This window comes from Anguilla anguilla, chromosome 11 (genome assembly GCF_013347855.1).
Source record: "Anguilla anguilla isolate fAngAng1 chromosome 11, fAngAng1.pri, whole genome shotgun sequence".
In the NCBI taxonomy this organism is placed as follows: Eukaryota; Metazoa; Chordata; class Actinopteri; order Anguilliformes; family Anguillidae; genus Anguilla; species Anguilla anguilla.
Window position 1 is genome coordinate 18,691,603 of NC_049211.1, and position 18,649 is coordinate 18,710,251.

General features: G+C 41.6%; 2 protein-coding genes and 1 long non-coding RNA gene across 8 annotated transcripts; all 3 read right to left on the reverse strand.

The window, feature by feature from the left end:
* Positions 1 to 104: 104 nt before the first annotated feature.
* Positions 105 to 1,107, reverse strand: LOC118207203. Its single transcript, XR_004761334.1, has 2 exons — positions 966 to 1,107; positions 105 to 757 (listed from the first exon to the last, which is right to left on the reverse strand). It is a non-coding gene; the product is annotated as an uncharacterized LOC118207203 (long non-coding RNA).
* A 333-nt stretch (positions 1,108 to 1,440) lies between these two features.
* On the reverse strand, positions 1,441 to 10,254 carry LOC118207202 (mRNA export factor). 4 transcript variants are annotated; one of them, XM_035380546.1, is made up of 13 exons: positions 10,051 to 10,250; positions 9,436 to 9,532; positions 9,126 to 9,230; positions 8,798 to 8,890; positions 8,628 to 8,714; positions 8,064 to 8,150; positions 7,722 to 7,793; positions 7,374 to 7,481; positions 5,259 to 5,365; positions 4,684 to 4,759; positions 4,084 to 4,278; positions 2,549 to 2,634; positions 1,441 to 1,784 (listed from the first exon to the last, which is right to left on the reverse strand). In XM_035380546.1, coding segments are annotated over exons 2-13 (1,107 nt in total). In that variant the 5' UTR covers positions 9,526 to 9,532; positions 10,051 to 10,250; the 3' UTR covers positions 1,441 to 1,783. The 4 variants fall into 4 exon arrangements, with proteins under 4 accessions (XP_035236437.1, XP_035236435.1, XP_035236434.1 ...); XM_035380544.1 differs by lacking the exon at positions 1,441 to 1,784 and having other exon boundaries at positions 2,545 to 2,634; positions 10,034 to 10,254; XM_035380543.1 differs by lacking the exon at positions 1,441 to 1,784 and having other exon boundaries at positions 2,545 to 2,634; positions 10,051 to 10,253.
* A 477-nt stretch (positions 10,255 to 10,731) lies between these two features.
* spo11 (SPO11 initiator of meiotic double stranded breaks) lies at positions 10,732 to 17,248 on the reverse strand. Of its 3 annotated transcripts, XM_035381324.1 has the most exons (14): positions 17,193 to 17,210; positions 16,808 to 16,905; positions 16,486 to 16,599; positions 15,674 to 15,765; positions 15,233 to 15,299; positions 15,011 to 15,119; positions 14,625 to 14,711; positions 14,088 to 14,124; positions 13,804 to 13,913; positions 13,257 to 13,356; positions 12,894 to 12,931; positions 12,653 to 12,729; positions 11,413 to 11,524; positions 10,732 to 11,028 (listed from the first exon to the last, which is right to left on the reverse strand). In XM_035381324.1, exons 2-14 carry the CDS (start codon positions 16,900 to 16,902, stop codon positions 10,909 to 10,911), a joined length of 1,158 nt encoding a protein of 385 aa, XP_035237215.1. In that variant the 5' UTR covers positions 16,903 to 16,905; positions 17,193 to 17,210; the 3' UTR covers positions 10,732 to 10,908. The 3 variants fall into 3 exon arrangements, with proteins under 3 accessions (XP_035237215.1, XP_035237216.1, XP_035237217.1); XM_035381325.1 differs by having other exon boundaries at positions 13,804 to 13,871; positions 16,808 to 17,248; XM_035381326.1 differs by lacking the exons at positions 16,486 to 16,599; positions 16,808 to 16,905; positions 17,193 to 17,210 and adding an exon at positions 15,892 to 15,979.
* Positions 17,249 to 18,649: the final 1,401 nt, after the last annotated feature.

Genomic DNA, 18,649 nt, shown 5'->3' on the forward strand with positions numbered 1-18,649 from the left:
ATGTAGTTTGGAGTAGCCTATGTTTTCTGAACTGTAGCTGAAGATCTAATATAGAGGAAGGGGCTAAAGACAGCGAGGTAGAAACGGGGACACAAGGCAAGGAAGAAAGTGTACAAAAGTATAGTTTATTGTGAGGAAGAAGCCCATTCCGGAAACAGGAGTATGCCAGGGAAATTTATATCCATGCATAAATGCTTCTGTCGGTGAACATTTCGCATACTTGTAGTTAAATAATATCATACACATATCGTTCATTTCATTCATTTAAATATTGTTCGACAAAAAAGGTTACAAATCGCCCAGTATTTCTTTCAATATTTGGGAAGCATTTCGGTGTTTAAGCTACAAAGACCCATTTAAAAAATGTATTAAAGGGAGTTATTTGATCAAAAGATGAGTGATGGCCCTAAACAAAAACTTTTTTGCTGACCTGCTGCAGTGCTGCCAATGCCACATTCATGCTGACAGTTGTCATCTGGGTTTACTGTGACACGGATATATTTGAACTTTACATGCCACGATACATTCACACAACAGCCGAGTATTAAGGACATGTTTCATGCAGGTGAGTCTTGCCATCCATCAGGCCTGCACGTCAGCCCGACAATGGATCAGGGAGGCATGTGGAACAAACTGAACCAATTGCACCATTTCCATTCAGCTGGAACTCCCTCTCGGTTTCAGCTTGGTTATAGTGCCAGCCCTGGCAATCTTTTTTGAGGGGGAGAAGACTGCATCACAGTCTGGTGCTTTCAATCTAAAAACACAACCAAATAAGAGGAAACACCCATAAGGTTAAGCTGAGCTAGCCACATCTTGGGACAGCTGCCTTCTGCCTTTATGAACTTCCACTCCTGAATTAAAAATGGGGCCTTGGAGAACACATTAAGTGCCCAGACCACATTGGCAGTACAGTGATAGTGAAGCAATGCTGTAATGACCCCAATAAAGTGGATGTTTCTCACCATTTCTCTCATTTCACCTCTGTTCTCAGAAGCACTTCTCACCTCCCTAGTTTTCACACCAGCCCGTTTCCCCTTTCATTGCTACTCTGATGATAAATAGCCAAATCCTTTGCTGGCTCTCCCTCTTACAAACTCATTTGAATAAACTTACCTTTGATCCAGCTGGTCAGGCCTCCACTGTCTTTCCTTTATAATAACCGTTCTTCTCCAATTACAGCTCTGAACAATACAGGAGGCAATGTTTGAAGATGAAGTCCTCCTCCTAGTGGACACTTATTTTAACTGCAAGGAGAGGGAGACTTCAGGAAGCCAGCATATTCTAACATATTTTAAATAGAAGATTATATTATAAAGCACAGCATATTTTAAATCATTCAGCTTTCTTCCATATCATTTTTGGATAATGACACTGCCCTCCTACTCACTGGAAAGAATGCAGAAATGAAGAATAAAAGTAATTGGGGGGGAGAACCTGTAGGACGGAACAATTGCTTTTATTTAATTCACAATGCATATGTAGGACTACATCACATAATAGCAGCAGAACATAGTAAATGTCATTTATTTTGGATGCAAAAAACAAACAAAAAAACTTCAGACATGAAAAAACAATAACAGTCCTCATATGACCAAAGGCCACACCAGTGGGAAAACCAGTGGACTTAAGACCTTTTCCAAGTGGTCCATTTACAAGCAATGCCCCGCCATTGGTCCTGGCGAGTCAAAAGAAGCTCTGCAGTATATACATAAAAAGGTAGGTCTTCCGCGCGCTTGTCGAACCCAGGTTTCCCAGAACAGATGTGACACAGCTGGAAGAATCTAAAGAAAGGAGGGGGAGCAATCAGTCATTTGGGTCTCCATTTCTTTTGCAATGACTTTTATTGTTTGGCCTTTCATGAAAAATGAGAAGAATACAGTTTGCATTAATATAAACAACTTGTGTAAATATTAACAATCGTAATGCATTAAACGGGCACCCATGACTTTGGTTAAGATCCACCAGCATTGTCTGTTTATACATTAGAAAATGTGATTTGCTACATCCTTGACAGGATTCACAAGCATATTTCAGCTTCGTTTTTGTCCGCCTAAATTCATTTCAGGCTCAAAAGCACATTTGGCAACTGACATTAGTGAGATTCTCAAAATCCCTTACATCTTTTGCGGTTAAATTAGATGCCATTGCTCTTCTTACATCCTGTTTCACAGCAAGTAAAGACTTCTTACATCATACTTAACTCCTTTTCCTAAATCTAGCCCCATTAAATATACACTGGGCCAGGCATGTCCTACATGCACTGCGTCCTGCAGTATATTTCTAGCAACTAGAGCACAACCTTCTCTTCAGGGTCTAGCTGTGTTTCAGGCACGAGAAGCAGCACACTGCGTCACGTGACGTGGAGAGAGCCTCCCTGCCTTTCTCCCACAGCAAAAGCACAAAGCCCTGCATGCACAGCCCCATGGGATACTGGGAGGTCTCTGGCAACTACCACATGTCACTGACAGGATTGGAGGGATGAAGGCTGCCACTCCCCAGCGCCACCATCGCCAGGGTAACAGAGGGAGCCGCTGGCCATTCTCACCATTTCTTGTTGCGGGGTTTCAGCTCCTCGGCTGCATTGCGCAGGAAGATGTAGTTCTTTTTCTGGGGGTTGTAGTACTCGTGTCCCTGCAGTCAAACACATGGCAGCCCATGCTCAGCACATTGTTAGCGAACACTGGGAACATCATCAAGGGAACAAGGGCGTTGTGGCTACAGTCAAGCAATCAAACACGCAAGGCATTACAATAATAAAGAAGCTCCAACACCTCATAAAATGTTTGGAGTGTTGTCTACTCCTGTTGTAAAATTTAAAAAAAAACCTTATATTGTTATTGTGAGGTCAGACGAGTCAAAGTCTTATTCCTTTATCTTGTTTGGGAGTCAATTAGGGGAACTTTATTAAAGCATTAGTCCAAAACAGGCCTGTTAAGATCTAAAGAACAGACAGAGACATGGGCGTTATCTGCATGACTGTGGTGCCAGTCAGATTTACACCCAATGCAAGTATATAGATGCTAAACAGGACTGGACTTGGAGCTGAGCCCCAGTCATACTAAATGAAGATTTAAAGTGGCTCAGAGCATTTACTGCAGCATCTACTCAGAAAGACAGTCTGATTCATTGTGTCAAAAGAATGAAAGTTATTCTTAGAAGTAAGCCTGCTCTTAAGCTGATAACAATCTTAAGTATTAGCAAGCTAAAATATGTCTTATCCGATACATAAAATGTACTGGAAGGTAGATTTGGAAGGTCAACTTACGTGCCTGCATTTAATATATATTAGAAAAAGAACACACAAATCATCTCTCTGAAGTGCAGCAAAACTGAGCTCTCTGGCAGTAAAGGTTCAGCTTCTATGAAATATTAAAGGTCAGTAAGGAAAACATAAAGGAAATGTCAGCACTGGTCAAACTTTAGGTGACCTTCATGACATATGCGGTCCTAACATTAGCAGTTTTGTGAACCACAGGGCAGCTAAAGGAGAGAAACACCTATCACTTCTTCCTTTCTCCTCTTTAGTTTCCTTGATTTTTCCTCCTCCTTAATCTCCAATTGTGTCAATCGAGTTGCTTGCTCCGCCTCCTGCTGCCATGTAAAGATCCCAGTTGGAGGAGATTAGAAACTCACTGACAGTCGTGCAGTCCGAGGGGGCCTGGCATACAGCTGGGAGGAGCTAACAATGCCATAGGAACCCTGGCCGACTGGAAGCCACAGTAAACTCTGTTCCACCACTGCAGACTCAGGGAAATAGTTGGCTGATGACACAGTCACGACAAAGGCTCAAACCGACGACTACAGCCCCCAAGGGGCACTGGCAGAAACTGCCTTTATGGACTGACTCCAGAGCCAGTTACCACCATTCTGAGTGGGGAAAACATACCTATCGATCTACAAAAAAGCTACACTCAATGCATAGCCAAATATTTCACTTACCAGTGTTACAAAAGCACTTATTTACAGTTCTGTATGGTTCACAGTGGAACAGAGCGGCAAAAATACATCATGAGAAAGCGACTGAGAAGACAAGGCTCTGGCTCAGAGGTCTGTCTTGGGCCCTGGATGGTGAGGTGTTACCTTTGACCAGTCGTAGCTGGACGCGTAGGCGAAGATGTTGCCGTTATTGTTGAAGCAGCAGGCAGTGATGGGCTGGTCCAGCTGCTCAGAGGTCTTCAACTTGGTTCGAGCATCTTTGTCCCAAAAGCTGAAGCGCCCGTCCGACCCCACGGTGGCCAGGGTCCCATGGACGGGGTGAAACGAGATAGCGTTCACCTGTCCAACAGGCGATAAACTGGCTGAACCACACCCTAAAACTAAATCACTTTGGTATACTGCTAGGAAGTTAGGGGACATCTAAGGGCTGCAAAATAATACAGTATACTTCAAATAATTTAGAAACACATCAAGATGGGTTCCATCACGAACATTAGTGCACAGTTCAGTTTTTTTAAGTGTAATTTTCATAGATTTAATTATGCCTCTCCACAAGCCAGCTGAATGGAGGCTGTGGCTGACTACTGATCCAAATACACATACCACGCACAGTTTGAGCACCACCGCTCTAAACACTTGTAAATCTGTTCCAGCCTTTATACAGTCATATTGTCCCCTTTGGCTATAATCAAAACAATCTGCTAACAGTCTGCCGAGTCACTGGCTTCAGACAATTTAACTCACAGCATAAATATCTTGTGGGGTTGCTGTATTGGTTCCATTGGACCTGTGGCACTTGAAAGTGAAGTTGTCCTTGGCTCTACAACACAAATGCGCACACGCACACGCACACGCACAAGCACACGCACACGCACACGCACACACACACACATTCCCAAAACCAAACAAAGAATATGAATTGACAAGGGACAAACATTAATTTTATAGAACCATAAGATTAAAAAGACTGTCACTGCACTGAGCATGCATTATTCTGTCATCGGAAAAATGTCAGAATGCATTTAAACTATTGAAACAATGCAGATTACATAGTGAATTTACACTAGCAGAGCGACATGAACAATTAGGCAGGAGGAAGCACTCGGTCAGGGCTGCCCAACCCCGTTCCTAGAGATCTACCGACCTGAATGTTTTCATTTCAGCCCTAATTTGACACACCTGATTCTACTAATTAGCAGCCCAACGAGATCTCTAGCTGTTGAACGAGGTGTGCTTTGTTAGTGTTGGAGTGAAAACCTACAGGACGGCAGAGCTCCAGGAACAGGGTTGGGCAACCCTGGGCTAGGCGGGACACTCACGGATTCGGGGGGTTGATGTAATGTATGGCCACCCGCCCCTCGATGCTCCCCAGGGCGAACCCGGTGGGCTTATTCTGCTTGTCCTTGAAGATGGCCACACAGCGGTGCTGGGAGAGAAGCAGAGGCCTGGTGAGCGCTAGCATCAGCACTAGCACCACCTCCTCTCTCTCTGAGCCTGAGAGCCTGGGCCTGGGCCTGGGCCTGGGCCTGGGCCTGGGCCTGGGCCTGGGCCTGGGCCTGGCTGCAAGCTGGGCACACGTCGGCACGGTGGCCTGTGTGCGATCGGTTACGGCCCTGTGATACAGCGCAGAGGCAGGCTTAGGAATGTGACGGAGAGAGGATGCACTGGAGGCAGGGGGAATGCAGCACTGAACAGCCCACTCTCCGAGCGCTCCACTGGACTTGGCAGTGAAACTGAATGCTAACAAACATAAATTTCTTGGCTCTCATTTGGCTTTTGTCAAACAATGAAGCGGATAAACGAGACATGATTTCTGTTTCACACAACTGATAAACTGAATAAATGACTCATTTATGCATGTGTTGGTTAAGGCTGGCCAGCCATTTTGCTGGATAAACTTTAGTCAACGTAAGAAAGAGTTCCATGCTTTATCCAGTATAATTTGTCTACAGTTTCACCTATTACAGTTCAAGTGAATTACGTAGATTGGGCACTGTACCATTACCATTATGTGAGCCAATCAAAGCTGTAGGCTTGTCAGATTTAGAACTAGAATATGTACTTTTTATCATATGGGCATGCTGAAAATCTAACATCCAAAATTAAATCCCTTGCTTCTGAATGGTGTACAACACAGCTGATTAATGTTATGCAGCAGGAGTTGATGATGTATGGAAAGCAAGTGCCACTACAAATGGAACAGAATCCACATATGGTGGAAAAGCATTGCACAGCTAGTGTAGAAACAGCTGAGGGTTTCCAGGCACTTCTGTTCCAGTGGAGCGTGTTTTTGCCTCAGTAGGGAACACTGTAAATAAACAGGCAGGACTCGCCCCCAACCAATAGAATTGTGTTATATTTTTGGCTAAAGAAATCTCTATAAGGAACTGAAACAGACCAGTGTCCATGATGTTTACATTACGATGTAGCCAATTTTGTGCCCCGGGTCAGTATAAAATAAAGGTTTAATTGTCAGTTTAAAAAAAAAAAACAATTTAGGTAAGAGATACATACCCTATACTGATTTTTTATCTTATACCATGATATCTTTTTGTTTACTTCTGATTGTTATTACAAATGATAATATTGTCAGTAAATTTACCTGTAAAGAACGGTTAACCAACCTTGCTTCCCATTTTGTCAATATCCATCAATGATTTACGCAAAATCTTTAAGTGGAATGCCAACTTCCTATGCTTTAAACTCTTATTGCTCCCCCTTGTGGACAGAACACGCATAACCACAAGTACCTAAAAGTATCCTATTCATTCTAAGGCAATGCAAAATTATGCTAAACTTGCAATAGATATTCAAATCGAATATCTGTCATTTTCTTGAATACAGCATTCAAGTGTATTTTTTAGTCAAGCTGACCGTGCCAGTAAGCAGTTAAAAATGCAAAACTTGTACAAAACAAACCACACTGTAATCCACAGTGAAGGAAAAACTAGACAAAGTACACACAAAGGGAAATTCCTCCAACAGTAACGGTTGTTATATTTGGTTACTATGGAGAACATGAACTTTTCTATCCCTCCATACCAAATCTGCTTCACGTAAGGATTTAGATATGATGTAGTGGTGCACATGGCATGGGATGTTACAGGTATACAAGAGCAAGGCCAAGATGAATGAGACTCATGACAACTTTTCACTTAAAGAGTCCCTTTACACTACACCTGACACTACATTTACAAATCACATTCCGTGATTTAGTCTGATCTAAGTGGAGAGAAGTGTGTGCATATAAACCCAGGAAAGAGACAGGAAGAGTGATGGGAGATGAAGATCCAGAAAAAGGAAAAGAGACAAAGAGTAGAACTGAGAATGCCAACACAGATAGAGACTAACATTGAAAACACAAAAATGTAACAAATGAGAGACAGGAAGTGGGAGCAATGGTGATTCGAGTGGAGAAGTAGAGGGGCAGTCACCTGATGCTTGAGCGGGGAGTCTATCCTGCGGAACTCCGAGGGCTGGTTCTCCAGCTGGTACACGATTAGCCCACGCTCTGCTGAAGCGACCACTGCCATTGGGTACACCTGCCCAAGACCAAGAGCGGAGGGGGCGGGAGGGGCATCAGCCTGAAACATCCCCATATAATCTAACAGAAACGTTACCTCTACTCCGGACATATCATTCCCCATTCTTCAGCACTAAAGAGAATTGCAATTCCACAGAAAGAACTGTGGACGGGCTCAATGGCGTCTGCAGCGGTCAATCAAAGGCAGGAACGGACACGAGTCAGAGTATAGAGAGTCCAGGGAGCTGCAGTTCCTCACCACGTCAGCACAGTAGCACCTCTCCGGCAGCTGCAAGAACATCATGGGGCTCGGCGAGCGCGTGTCCCAGAACTGGCAGAACAGAAATGACCACACTGTGTAAGGAGTGTCTAATCAAATCAGATTTCATTCAATATGAACAGGCATCAAGGACATGGCCGTCTATTTCCTGAACTGACAGGGCTGATTCTCAGGCTCCAATACAGGAACTGAAGCATGTGCACCTGTCCAGCATACTGATAAAAACTTATGTTAATGACGAATGGCATGAAGACAAGTAAGGAACTTGAAAGATTTCTTGAAGGGTATTACAATTATTATACAATAATTAACAAATCATACCTTAAGAGTTTTGTCCCAGCTTCCTGTCATGACACAGCTGTAGTTGGGTGCTTTTATCCAGTGGACAGTCCTAATGGGTGCATCATGCTTTAAGGTCACACACAGAAAAAAAATGACAGAGAAACAAAACAAATACAGAAGCCTTTGATTATATCACTGAATTTCAAGTGATTGTGCACTACTTTTAAATATCTGCATAATGGGTAAGGAACTGGTCTTGTAACCTAAAGGTCACAGGTTCGATTCTTGAGTAGGACCCCTAGGAGCAAGGTAAGCAAGATACTTAACCTGCCTTGCTTCAGTATAACTGAATATAGCTGTATAACTGGATGCAATGTAAATGCTATGTACAAAAAAAGTTCTGAAAGTCACTTAAAGAGATAAGAGTGTTTGCTAAATGCCTGTAATGTAATATAACCGTAACTTTCTTCATCGCCCTGAAATAATCTACTTCTTTATCACAACTGTGCGGTTGTGTGCCTCTTCTGAATTATCAGTCCACTCCCACCGTTATGTGCCCACTTCTAAATCGGTAACAAAAGGCTGCCTTCCCAGGCCTCTTACCTGTGCTATCTGCATTGTCTGGTTGCTGTTAAGGTCCCACATTTTGGCAGTTTTGTCGCAGGAGGCTGTGAAGACCTTGCTCCCATCCTGTTATGTGAACAACAAAGATAATTGTGACTGCACAGCTTTAATAGACATCCCACTGACTCAAAACCCTTGGAGGTTCTTACATCACTCCAGCAGACATCCAAAACAGGGCCTGTGTGCATCTGCTGAGCCTTGGGGACGGTCTGCCCATTGTCCTGCACTTCCCAGCACCGCACCTAGACCAAACACCGAAAATATGATGCAAAGATTCAGCAATTCCAGGTCAACTGGGGAATTTCAATTAACCTAACTTATAAATAAAATCTCTCAATGGTTACTGTAGATGCTTTGGTTATTTACAACTGCCTAGAGAGCAATGGGAGAAAATTAACTTTAATGCAAGTTCGTTTAACGCAAAAGACAGGTCTTAAAGATGATGTCACATGACAAGGATGAAAACCACACACTTACATCATTGGCCCAGGAGCCACCAATAAGAAAGTTTCCAGGCATGGCTGGAGGGCTGAAGGCCAGGCAGCTGATGCTGTCATCAGGAGGGGAGGTGACCTCAACATCCTGCAACATTGTTGCAATTTTTATTTCCATATTGTCTTACTTGTTTAAATACTTCATAACAACGACCTGGTAGTTGTTAGTTCCAACTTCCTAAAACATTTGCCCTTCTAAATTATTATTATTATTATTATTATTATTAATAATAATAATAATAATAATAATAATAATAATAATAATAATGTCTAACATGCAGGGATTACTTCACCTTCATGGGATTGTGGCTATCCGTTGTTGCACTGCCAAATACACTGCTACCTCCAGCTCCAAAACCAGAACTTGCCCCAAACAAGCTCATTGTAGATCTAACCAGAATCAGAAAATATTGTCAGAAAATGCTAGCTTGCAAGCTTAATATCACATCAGTACAGTAAATCAAAAGACAGTATATTTTACCAGCTAGATATTAAGAGCTACAAGCCAATAGCAACACTGATGTCATTCTATCCATCTACTCCATCTATATTAAAACGGCAACATAAACAGCACAACTGGCTGGCTAGCTAGCCATGTAAGTTACACACACCAATGTCGCATTTCGGCGTAGATAACTAGAATATTCGTACAGCTCGTGAGATTGGCTAGCAAAAATAATACACAGCACGCAACATCGTAGCTAACTAGCTAGCTAGTTAGTTATGACGCTGATTGTACTAGCTTGCAAGAGCCTCCGAAAATGATAAACAAACCGAAGCACCTAGATAACGGTAGCGTCCCTCTATCATACAATTAGCTTGCTAACAGGCTGATAACCATGTTCCTAACAATAATTCAAGCACAACATAAATAGTTTCATGTTATTACACGATTAATATTGGTGTACCACTGAATCTTTGTGTTCTGCTGGACTATAACTACGCTAAATCAACCCAGATTCATGTATAGCCCAGGCCAGCGAGCTTGTTTGTAGTGAACTGTAACACGGTAAACCATCACTACAAATTTTCTTGAACGCACACTGATGACGAAACTACAGGAAATCATATGGCACAAAATGCAGCATGGTCGGCATGGTTGCGAGCGCCATCAGTAGCACACGTCCTCAGCTCTAGGGACGAGTCCAAATGGAGAACGTACATGTACACCAGGGGGGGCTAACCCAGGTCCTTGATAGCCGCAGGGTCTGCTGGTTTTTGTTTTCACGCGGCACTTAATTGATCAATTGAAGCAGTTGATTACACAGTTAACTCACCCCACCTGGTTTCTTTTGTCTAAGCGGTTTTTGTATTTAAGGTGAAAACAAAAACCAGCAGACCCTGCGGATCCCCAGGACCAGGGTTGGCCACCCCTGATGTACACGAACGTTCACTTTTTCATTGATAAGCTACCTAGCAAGCGTTAGCGAACCACTTCATATCTTCATATGAATATATCCCATGACCAACACCCACTAACTGAAGGGGTACTTTAAAGTATATATATGTGTGTGTGTTCAATGAAAAAGGAATAACAATACAACTTTAATAGAACCATTTTATTCAGTGAAAAAAATAATATATACCTAAGAAATAATTACTGTAACATCCATTTGCCTTCCATCTTGCGTACATGTACATTATAATTGCAATTAAATTGACAGATTCCTTTAAAAATTAACAGATGGACGAACAGCACAGATAAGATTCGTTTTCATAAGAAATTGCAAGAAAAAGGCCACCTGCCTCAAGGGGGCAGTGTGGGATCATATCCAACCCCCATAGAGCAGTTTGTTTGGCAGGTACACACTAGTGAGGAAGTCTGGGGCTAATGATGTCAGGGATTGTATTTCAGCTTTCTGTCTCTGTTTCAGCATCTTCTCCATCTGCAACAATAAGTATTCCAAGTTAAGAGGACAAAGTTATTTGATGATATGCATCAGCCATTGATCTTGCCCAAATCTAAGATATTCAGGGAAACACTTATCTTTCCGGCATACCCGTATTTGTGTGCCCATGCATACATGCTTGCATATTTCTGTGGTGTGTCACACTTGCACAATTTAAACACTGTTGTAAAACATCCAGGTGGCCTGTCCTGTACCAGAAAAGCTGCAAACCTAAATGTTTAAAATAGGTCTCTAAGAAACATGGTCATTTTGACTTAACAGGCCCCAAAATTGATCCAATTAAGTGCTTGAGAGTTTGGATGAAACAAAAGGCAGATGAGTGTGTTGCTCTAGCGGGGGTCTGTTTGCTTGTGGCTTTACCTCCTTTTCCCATGCCGGCTGACAGACGACATAGGGCCGCCTTAGCAGGCTTGTGAGCTTGCTCTCGTCCTTCTTTGAGAATGGAATCAGGACATCTTTTGGAAGCCTCAGTCTGACACACAACATTTTAATGATAAACAGTTCATTAAACGTCCACACTGTCCTAACATGTTAGAATAAGTATTCACAACAATTAAACAGAGCTATAATTTCTAAGGGCACAAAAAAGGACAAAAACGAGATATAACAAAACTTTACCCCACTGTAATTAAATTACCTTCATATTAAAACTATAAAAGCTGCCCATTCAGATCAAGAGACAATCTAATGTTTATATACTGAAAGAAACATTTTAGTAGCACATCGCTGCCAAAGTTCTATGGTAGGTAGTTTTTTATTGGCAAAAATATGGATCAGATATGGGATGTGATCGGTAAATGTTATATCCGAGTTTGAAAGCATAAAGTACAGTATAAAAATTAAATGGATTAGGGTTACAACAATGGGGGTCAGTGAGCCTTGAAACAGGGGGTAAAAACAGAGCTTTAAGTTGTGATTTATCTTGAACCTCTTTTAATTCTGTGGGATTAAGCATGCCTATTTAAATGAGGGAAACCCATTAGAAGCTTATTCCTTTTGATTTAATTGCATGTAAAGATGAGGAATCACCTTTGTAACATTTGACTTTGTAACATTAACTTCAAACAGAACTTCGTTGCAGCAATAACAAATTTATAACAACTTGCTCTGTTGTAAAAAAAAAAATAAAAAAAATAAAAAAAATGTTTTTCTTATAATAAAATGTAACCCAGTGATAATTATAACCACAATTTTTTCAAGGGAACTACACAAAATAACCCTAAAATGGGCTCAGGACAATTAGCAGCTAAAGGAATAAAGTTCTGAATGCCTGCATACTTATTTAAAGCTCAGAAACCACACTGCTCGTTTACATACTGGGGCATGAGTTTGAGCTGGAGTTCAACATCACATCAAAGCCAGAGGTTCTTCCAAAAGCTTTTAAGGCGTGTGCCTCTTGAAATGGTAAACACAAATGTTCTGTTTTTTAAGGAAAATTCCAATGGAATCTCAGCACCCACTTGGTTGGCTATTTTGGGGCTTCTGCAGTAAAAGAAATGTATATTGAATTGATGCAGAATGCTTCCTTTAACATATATGACAACACAAAACGATCACAATTAAAGCCACAAAGTTGAGAGAAATAAGGTTAACTCCAAACCTCTCAATGTCAGACGGGAGGAGGCCCAGCCACATCACGCTTGGGACGGTGAGATTCTGAGCTTCAAAGGACATGGACTGAGGGGAAAAACAGAACACGACTTTGCCAAATGATAACTTCATACGTTCACATGGGCAAAGCTTCCCCACAGAGGAAAGTGAATAATTACATATTGCAATACTGAAATGCTTCAAGCCCTTCAGGCAATGAAGCATCAAGCTAAACAGCACACAGCTCTTACCACTGATCCATACTTGTAGATGCACATTATTTCAATGCCTAGGAAAAGCACAGACAAACTTTAATCACAACCATGCCATAATAATTATCCAGGACTTGTAATTCACAGGAACAAAGTAGACAGATTACACACGTGTCTCACAATGTGAAGAACGGGGGACTCATGGAAAGCTACAGTGACAGTCCACGGGACCTCAGTGATTCCAGTAGGTTAGATCACACAATCTGTTGCTACTTAATGACCATGACACATTACTCAGTTCGCTGACGGCCGTGGGGGTCACACAAGCACCCGTGACTGCTTTTCCTAAATCTGCAGAGGGACTGTAAGGCCCCGTGAGTATGAGGCAGGGAAGGGCGGTACCATGTGGGTCTGCATCCACCAAAGCGAAGATGGGAACATGCAGGGTGTCCCACAGCTTCCTCACCATCAACCTGCTGTTCACATCTGGGACACCCTTCCCCTGTGAGACACAACAGCAATGCACACTTCACACTGGGTATTGTCACAATAGGGGCGACATAGCTCAGGAGGTAAGACCGATTGTCTGGCAGTCGGAGGGTTGCCGGTTCAAACCCCGCCCTGGGCATGTCGAAGTGTCCTTGAGCAAGACACCTAACCCCTAACTGCTCTGGCGAATGAGAGGCATCAATTGTAAAGTGCTTTGGATAAAAGCGCTATATAAATGCAGTCCATTTACAATAGGCCAGACCATTTACTCTGCTAATACTGGAGTACCTCTGGATGGTAAATGTTCAGGAAAAGGTTTCCCAGCAAAGATTCAAAACACAATAATTTACAATGAAAATGAGATGAATCGACTAATAACTGGAGTATGAGGAAAGGAACTGACATTGAATTAGACATTTCACTGCTGATCCCACCGAAGCATAAACTGTAAAAGACTTACTGTAATTATGATACATGGAGCCAGCTTGCTACAGAAGCCGTCATCCAGGAGCCTCTGGAATGTTGCATCTTTTTCCACAATTAAAACAAACTTTGCATGTGATGAAATATCTAAACGAGTTAAGGTCAGTCTGAGCTGCGCATTTGGGCAAGTCACAGTCCGACTACAAATGACTTACGCCGTTACACTTTTTTTTTTGATTCTGCAAGCACTTGCTGGGAAGATGTATTAGTTTTCTTTTAAGAGAAAGATGACAGAATATGGGAAGTCTGATGAAAGGATACTCTTTATTCCACAGACATTAGATGAAACTGACACAGCCTAAAAATCAAGGGGGAAACAGCTGGATATCAATCACAGAACGAAACCAAACTGACTTTAATCCTTTACAACAGGGATATTAAATTGTATTGTGAATATTTATGTGCAACTATTTCAAAGGAATAGATCTATTTAATTGGAAATAAATGATTTTTGTTATTATTATTTTTTTGCCTATTTAAAACGCTGCACTAAGTTATTTTTCTGAGGGTATGAAACAACATTGTTTTGGCAGAGTTTGTGGGTATCATTATGTCACTGAAGAGGAAGTTTGTGTACAGATTAATGATCTTGGCTGACAGCACCAACACATCAGGTCACAGCTGTCTCCCAGAGGGCTCTTCAGCCTATACCTAGCTAAAGTACAGTATAATAGTATAATACTCGCACCAGATTTCTGCAACTTCTGCCAAAAATCATTATCATGTTGCTGCAATGTTAGTGTGCTAAGCTAAAGCTACGAGAGTGTCACATGTCATCTGTAAACATGACTCACTCACAGTGGATGCGGAGCTGCAGTTCACTTTCGTGCCATCTTCCTCCATGTAGCTAAGATCACCAGAGAGGAATCCCTTGGACGTTGCCAACTGCAGGTGAACAGCCATTCACAGTTATGAAATTCTTTCATTTGTTGGTTTCTTCGCAGTTCATTGCCATCAGCATGAACCAACTGTAAAAACATGAATCATAAGCAGGTGCTTCCGCCAGAAATGACACCCGTAGTGTTCGCATTGCATGGTCAGACCAAATCGGATGTGAACACATATGTGGGTAAGAGAAACACATCTTTTTTAATTGTGATAAACTATTTGAGGGCCCCTTCCTCTCCATGCTGAGATCCACATGAAGCCTAAAGGTGGAGAGACTCAGACCCACACATACACACCACATGTAGGCTCCTGCGAGGGACCTTGAGCATACAAGAAATGTCGTCTACAATGGAATCCACAGCCCTCTGAGTCCTGAACAGCTGTGTATCGTTGTAATAGATGTCCCTGTAGAACCAAGAGCACACGCTCTCCTTAATCTAAATCATCACAGCACAATCTGAGCTGAGCACTTGTTTCATTAAAGCCAGTCTGGAGCACTGGCTGTGTATGCTTATTACCTTTTCGTGGCAAATGTGTTGCTTTGCACAAGTTTATAGACTGCGGACAAGACCTTCAGGGTCAATGCTGCCAGAGAGAAGAACAGACAGGATGTGTAACAATGTAATGTCAGCATGGATCCTTAGGGTAGCATCTCTATCTTCTTATAGTAATTTCATTGCCTTTTAACATTAGATTTATACCTTCAGCTAGCTAGAAATAACCACACCTATGTGCTTATTTAAAGGGGGCAATTTCTTTATACTCTCAAAAGCAACACCATTCAAAATATTACAAAGGGCACATTCATATCTGGCGTAAATTATTCATCACTACACTATTTATCACTACACAGACGTTCCTGCCAGGAGATTCCATTCTAGAAATCCCTTCATATTTACAAACGTGCAAGGATGATCGCAGGTTTAGCATAGCATCCATCATGTTTTATTATTACTCACCAAATCTGTTAACTGATGAAGAGCAGTCACTTCTGATGGTGGTGACAGTACTGCTGTCTGGACCCATGTGAAGACCAACAGCACTGTTAAACCTGCATGAAAGGAACAACAACAAAAGATTTTAAAACTTCTCTATGGCAGGCAGAGCAAAGACAGGGCCCACACTCATAAACATGTTTAGTTTTAACTGCACAAAGAGCAATTTGATGTGCACACACCCAGCTGTGTTTGTTCGAGTCATGAGGCCTACACAGAATGTATTATTGCCTTGGATTACTTTTTTTTGTTGTTGTCAGAAAGCATCCGTCTTTAAACTGACACATTTTGAGCCAGAAAATTATTTTGGCTTCAAGGCCAAAGGTGCAGGCCTGAAGAAAGTCTGTATTCTCTAAATTTTATTCATACAAGCTACTGATGATTACGTAGGCTATCGGTAAAAAATCATTGCTCAACGCTTTCTGAATCAGCTTTCTGTGTGCTGTTTAATTCACTCATTATGTCCTACATCTTTGGAACCTGTAAGTCGCTATTTATTCGGTTATTTTTCAACAAGCACTTACATGTATCATAACTATGACCTCACTTCAATAAATTGGCAACAGTGTTGGTTTACATTAAATGAATGCTTATTTACAATTGTTTGTTTCAAACAATATAAATAAACCTTTCACACTTGTATAGGGTTTGTATTTATCTTGCTAAAGTGAAATCAACGTTACATAACATACCATAAAGTCAAGTCAAGCTTGTGTTATAGCTATGCTAAGGTTAATAATGTTACGTACGTGATTGACAAACAGTTAGTGTCTTACCTTACGTTAGCCCAACTTGATCTGTTATGAAAGACCAACACTGGCGCCTTCTCTTTCGTCAGACTTGTTATTATTTCCAGAATAACCTTTTCGATGCGCAACAGAACATCCTGACTTGGAGTAAACAAAAAAAGCATAACGTTATAACTTCGCTAACTATGTAAGTTACATAATTTATTTATTGAATAAAACAACATCAATCTTCTACATAAAACAAAAGAAACTCACTTAATGCACAGAATGAAACAAGGCCTTTTATTCAAAATACCCCGGTTTGAGTTAAAAGGCGGGAGAGTTCTTTCTTCGTTGAGGGAGACTGTACCTGGTTATCTCTGCATCTTGTTGCAATAATTCACTTGAACGGTACTTTTGAATCTCGGCTTGAAGCCTGTCGACTTCGACAAACCTCTCAGACATTCGCTGTATGTTGTGAAAAATAAAATAAATAGAAAATTAGACGGGTTTAAAGAAACTCGTAGTCGATCGTCGCAGTCTGAAAGGTGCTCAACATCGCTAGCTAGAGTCGAGCGTCGGTACCGAAACATGGATAACGTTAGTCAAATAGCTATATCTGCAAGCTGGCCATTAATTCAGAAATACACACATAGCCAATTGTTCATCTGCTGTAGTTCGTTTTCTGAATAGCACCGCATAATATTAGTCACGACTGACTACTTGCATGTAATATCATAATTTCGAATTCCCACCTGGACGTATGGTTTATCAAGCTAGCAAGCAGATTTTCAACAGTGGACGCTTTATTTACAATTGCACAGAGCTCGTGACTTCATTGGGGGAAAAAAAAAACTTGTATCATTTTCATGTAGGCTGCATATGCCTGTCTGTTCTTATATATTGGTGTTATCTATGGTTAAGATTTGTATTTATTCTAATAATTCCAAAAATACAGTGTTCCTTCTGACCTTTATCTCAATAAGAGATTATAAGAGCCTATGTCATGAGCCTCAGGAGAAAGGGGTAGGCTATGTGCTGTCTCTTGATAATGTCATTAGAGTGGGAGAGCTGTTTACCCAAGGCTATGCTGCAGTTAGCACCTCATTGTGTCATACTGTGCCACATTAGCACCTCCTGTGGCATCTGTCTCTGCAGGACAGAAGCTGATGGTGGATCATTAAAGTCTCCCTGCTACTTTGTCTTTTCATTGTCAAAAGATGGCTGGTGAGAACGAGGGATTATCTCCCATTAACTAAAGTTTGGGTGAGTAACGGGACCTACTGTGTGAACATGACATGCACGACACACATGGACGTACGAAACACACATACACGCTCACACCCACCCACCCACACAGACACAGAAAGAAGTGAGGCTTTGTAATTACACAGTGGGCAGGAGTAAGAACGTCTCAAATATTAGATGTGTGTGACACAACTAATGTATTCCCAAAATGGTTGAGAATTATTATTATTTAAATAGAGGGATTGAGTTAAATTGACCTACAACTTGGACGCAGACTCACTAGACTTACGTTCTTCATGCAGTGCATCAATTTTTGAAACACATTATGGTGTACAGAATTCCAAAAGCTTATATTTTGTGTGCCGTTTGTTGAACTGATTGTACCCTGGGTTTAGATTGACAGATGGCATAGTAGAGGCATGACCAGACCAGAAATTGCACCTGGCTGAACAATCTTACCGGCAGAAAAAAAGTCACATGACAAAAGCATCATAGCTATTGACTGTAATAATGTACATTTTTAAAGCGCTGTAAATATGACCTGCTGGTGGGGAACGCATGTAACTCATAACATGTCCCCTACCCAGCATGCACACCCACTACACATGCACACACATGCGCTCAACAGCTGCCTTTGAATCCCAAATATGTTTGTTTTCTGTTAAATACAAAGTGACAGCAGTGTTGTCCTGCAAATCAGGAAATGGCTGTAATTTATAAAATATGTCATAACTGCTTTCATTTAGGGTATGTGCAGTCACCACCAGCTGCACACTTCAAGCTTTCAACCTGAGACCCTCAAAACATTTTCAGTTCCTCAGTGACCCTGCAGCTAAAACCATCTTAAAGTCCTGAATTCCAGAGCCCTTCATGACTCCACTGGGTTGCAGAGGGGAGGCTTTCATTTTCCAAAAAAAGCAAGAGCCATGTTTTCAGAAATCTCTGAGTTCAGACACATAGGCTA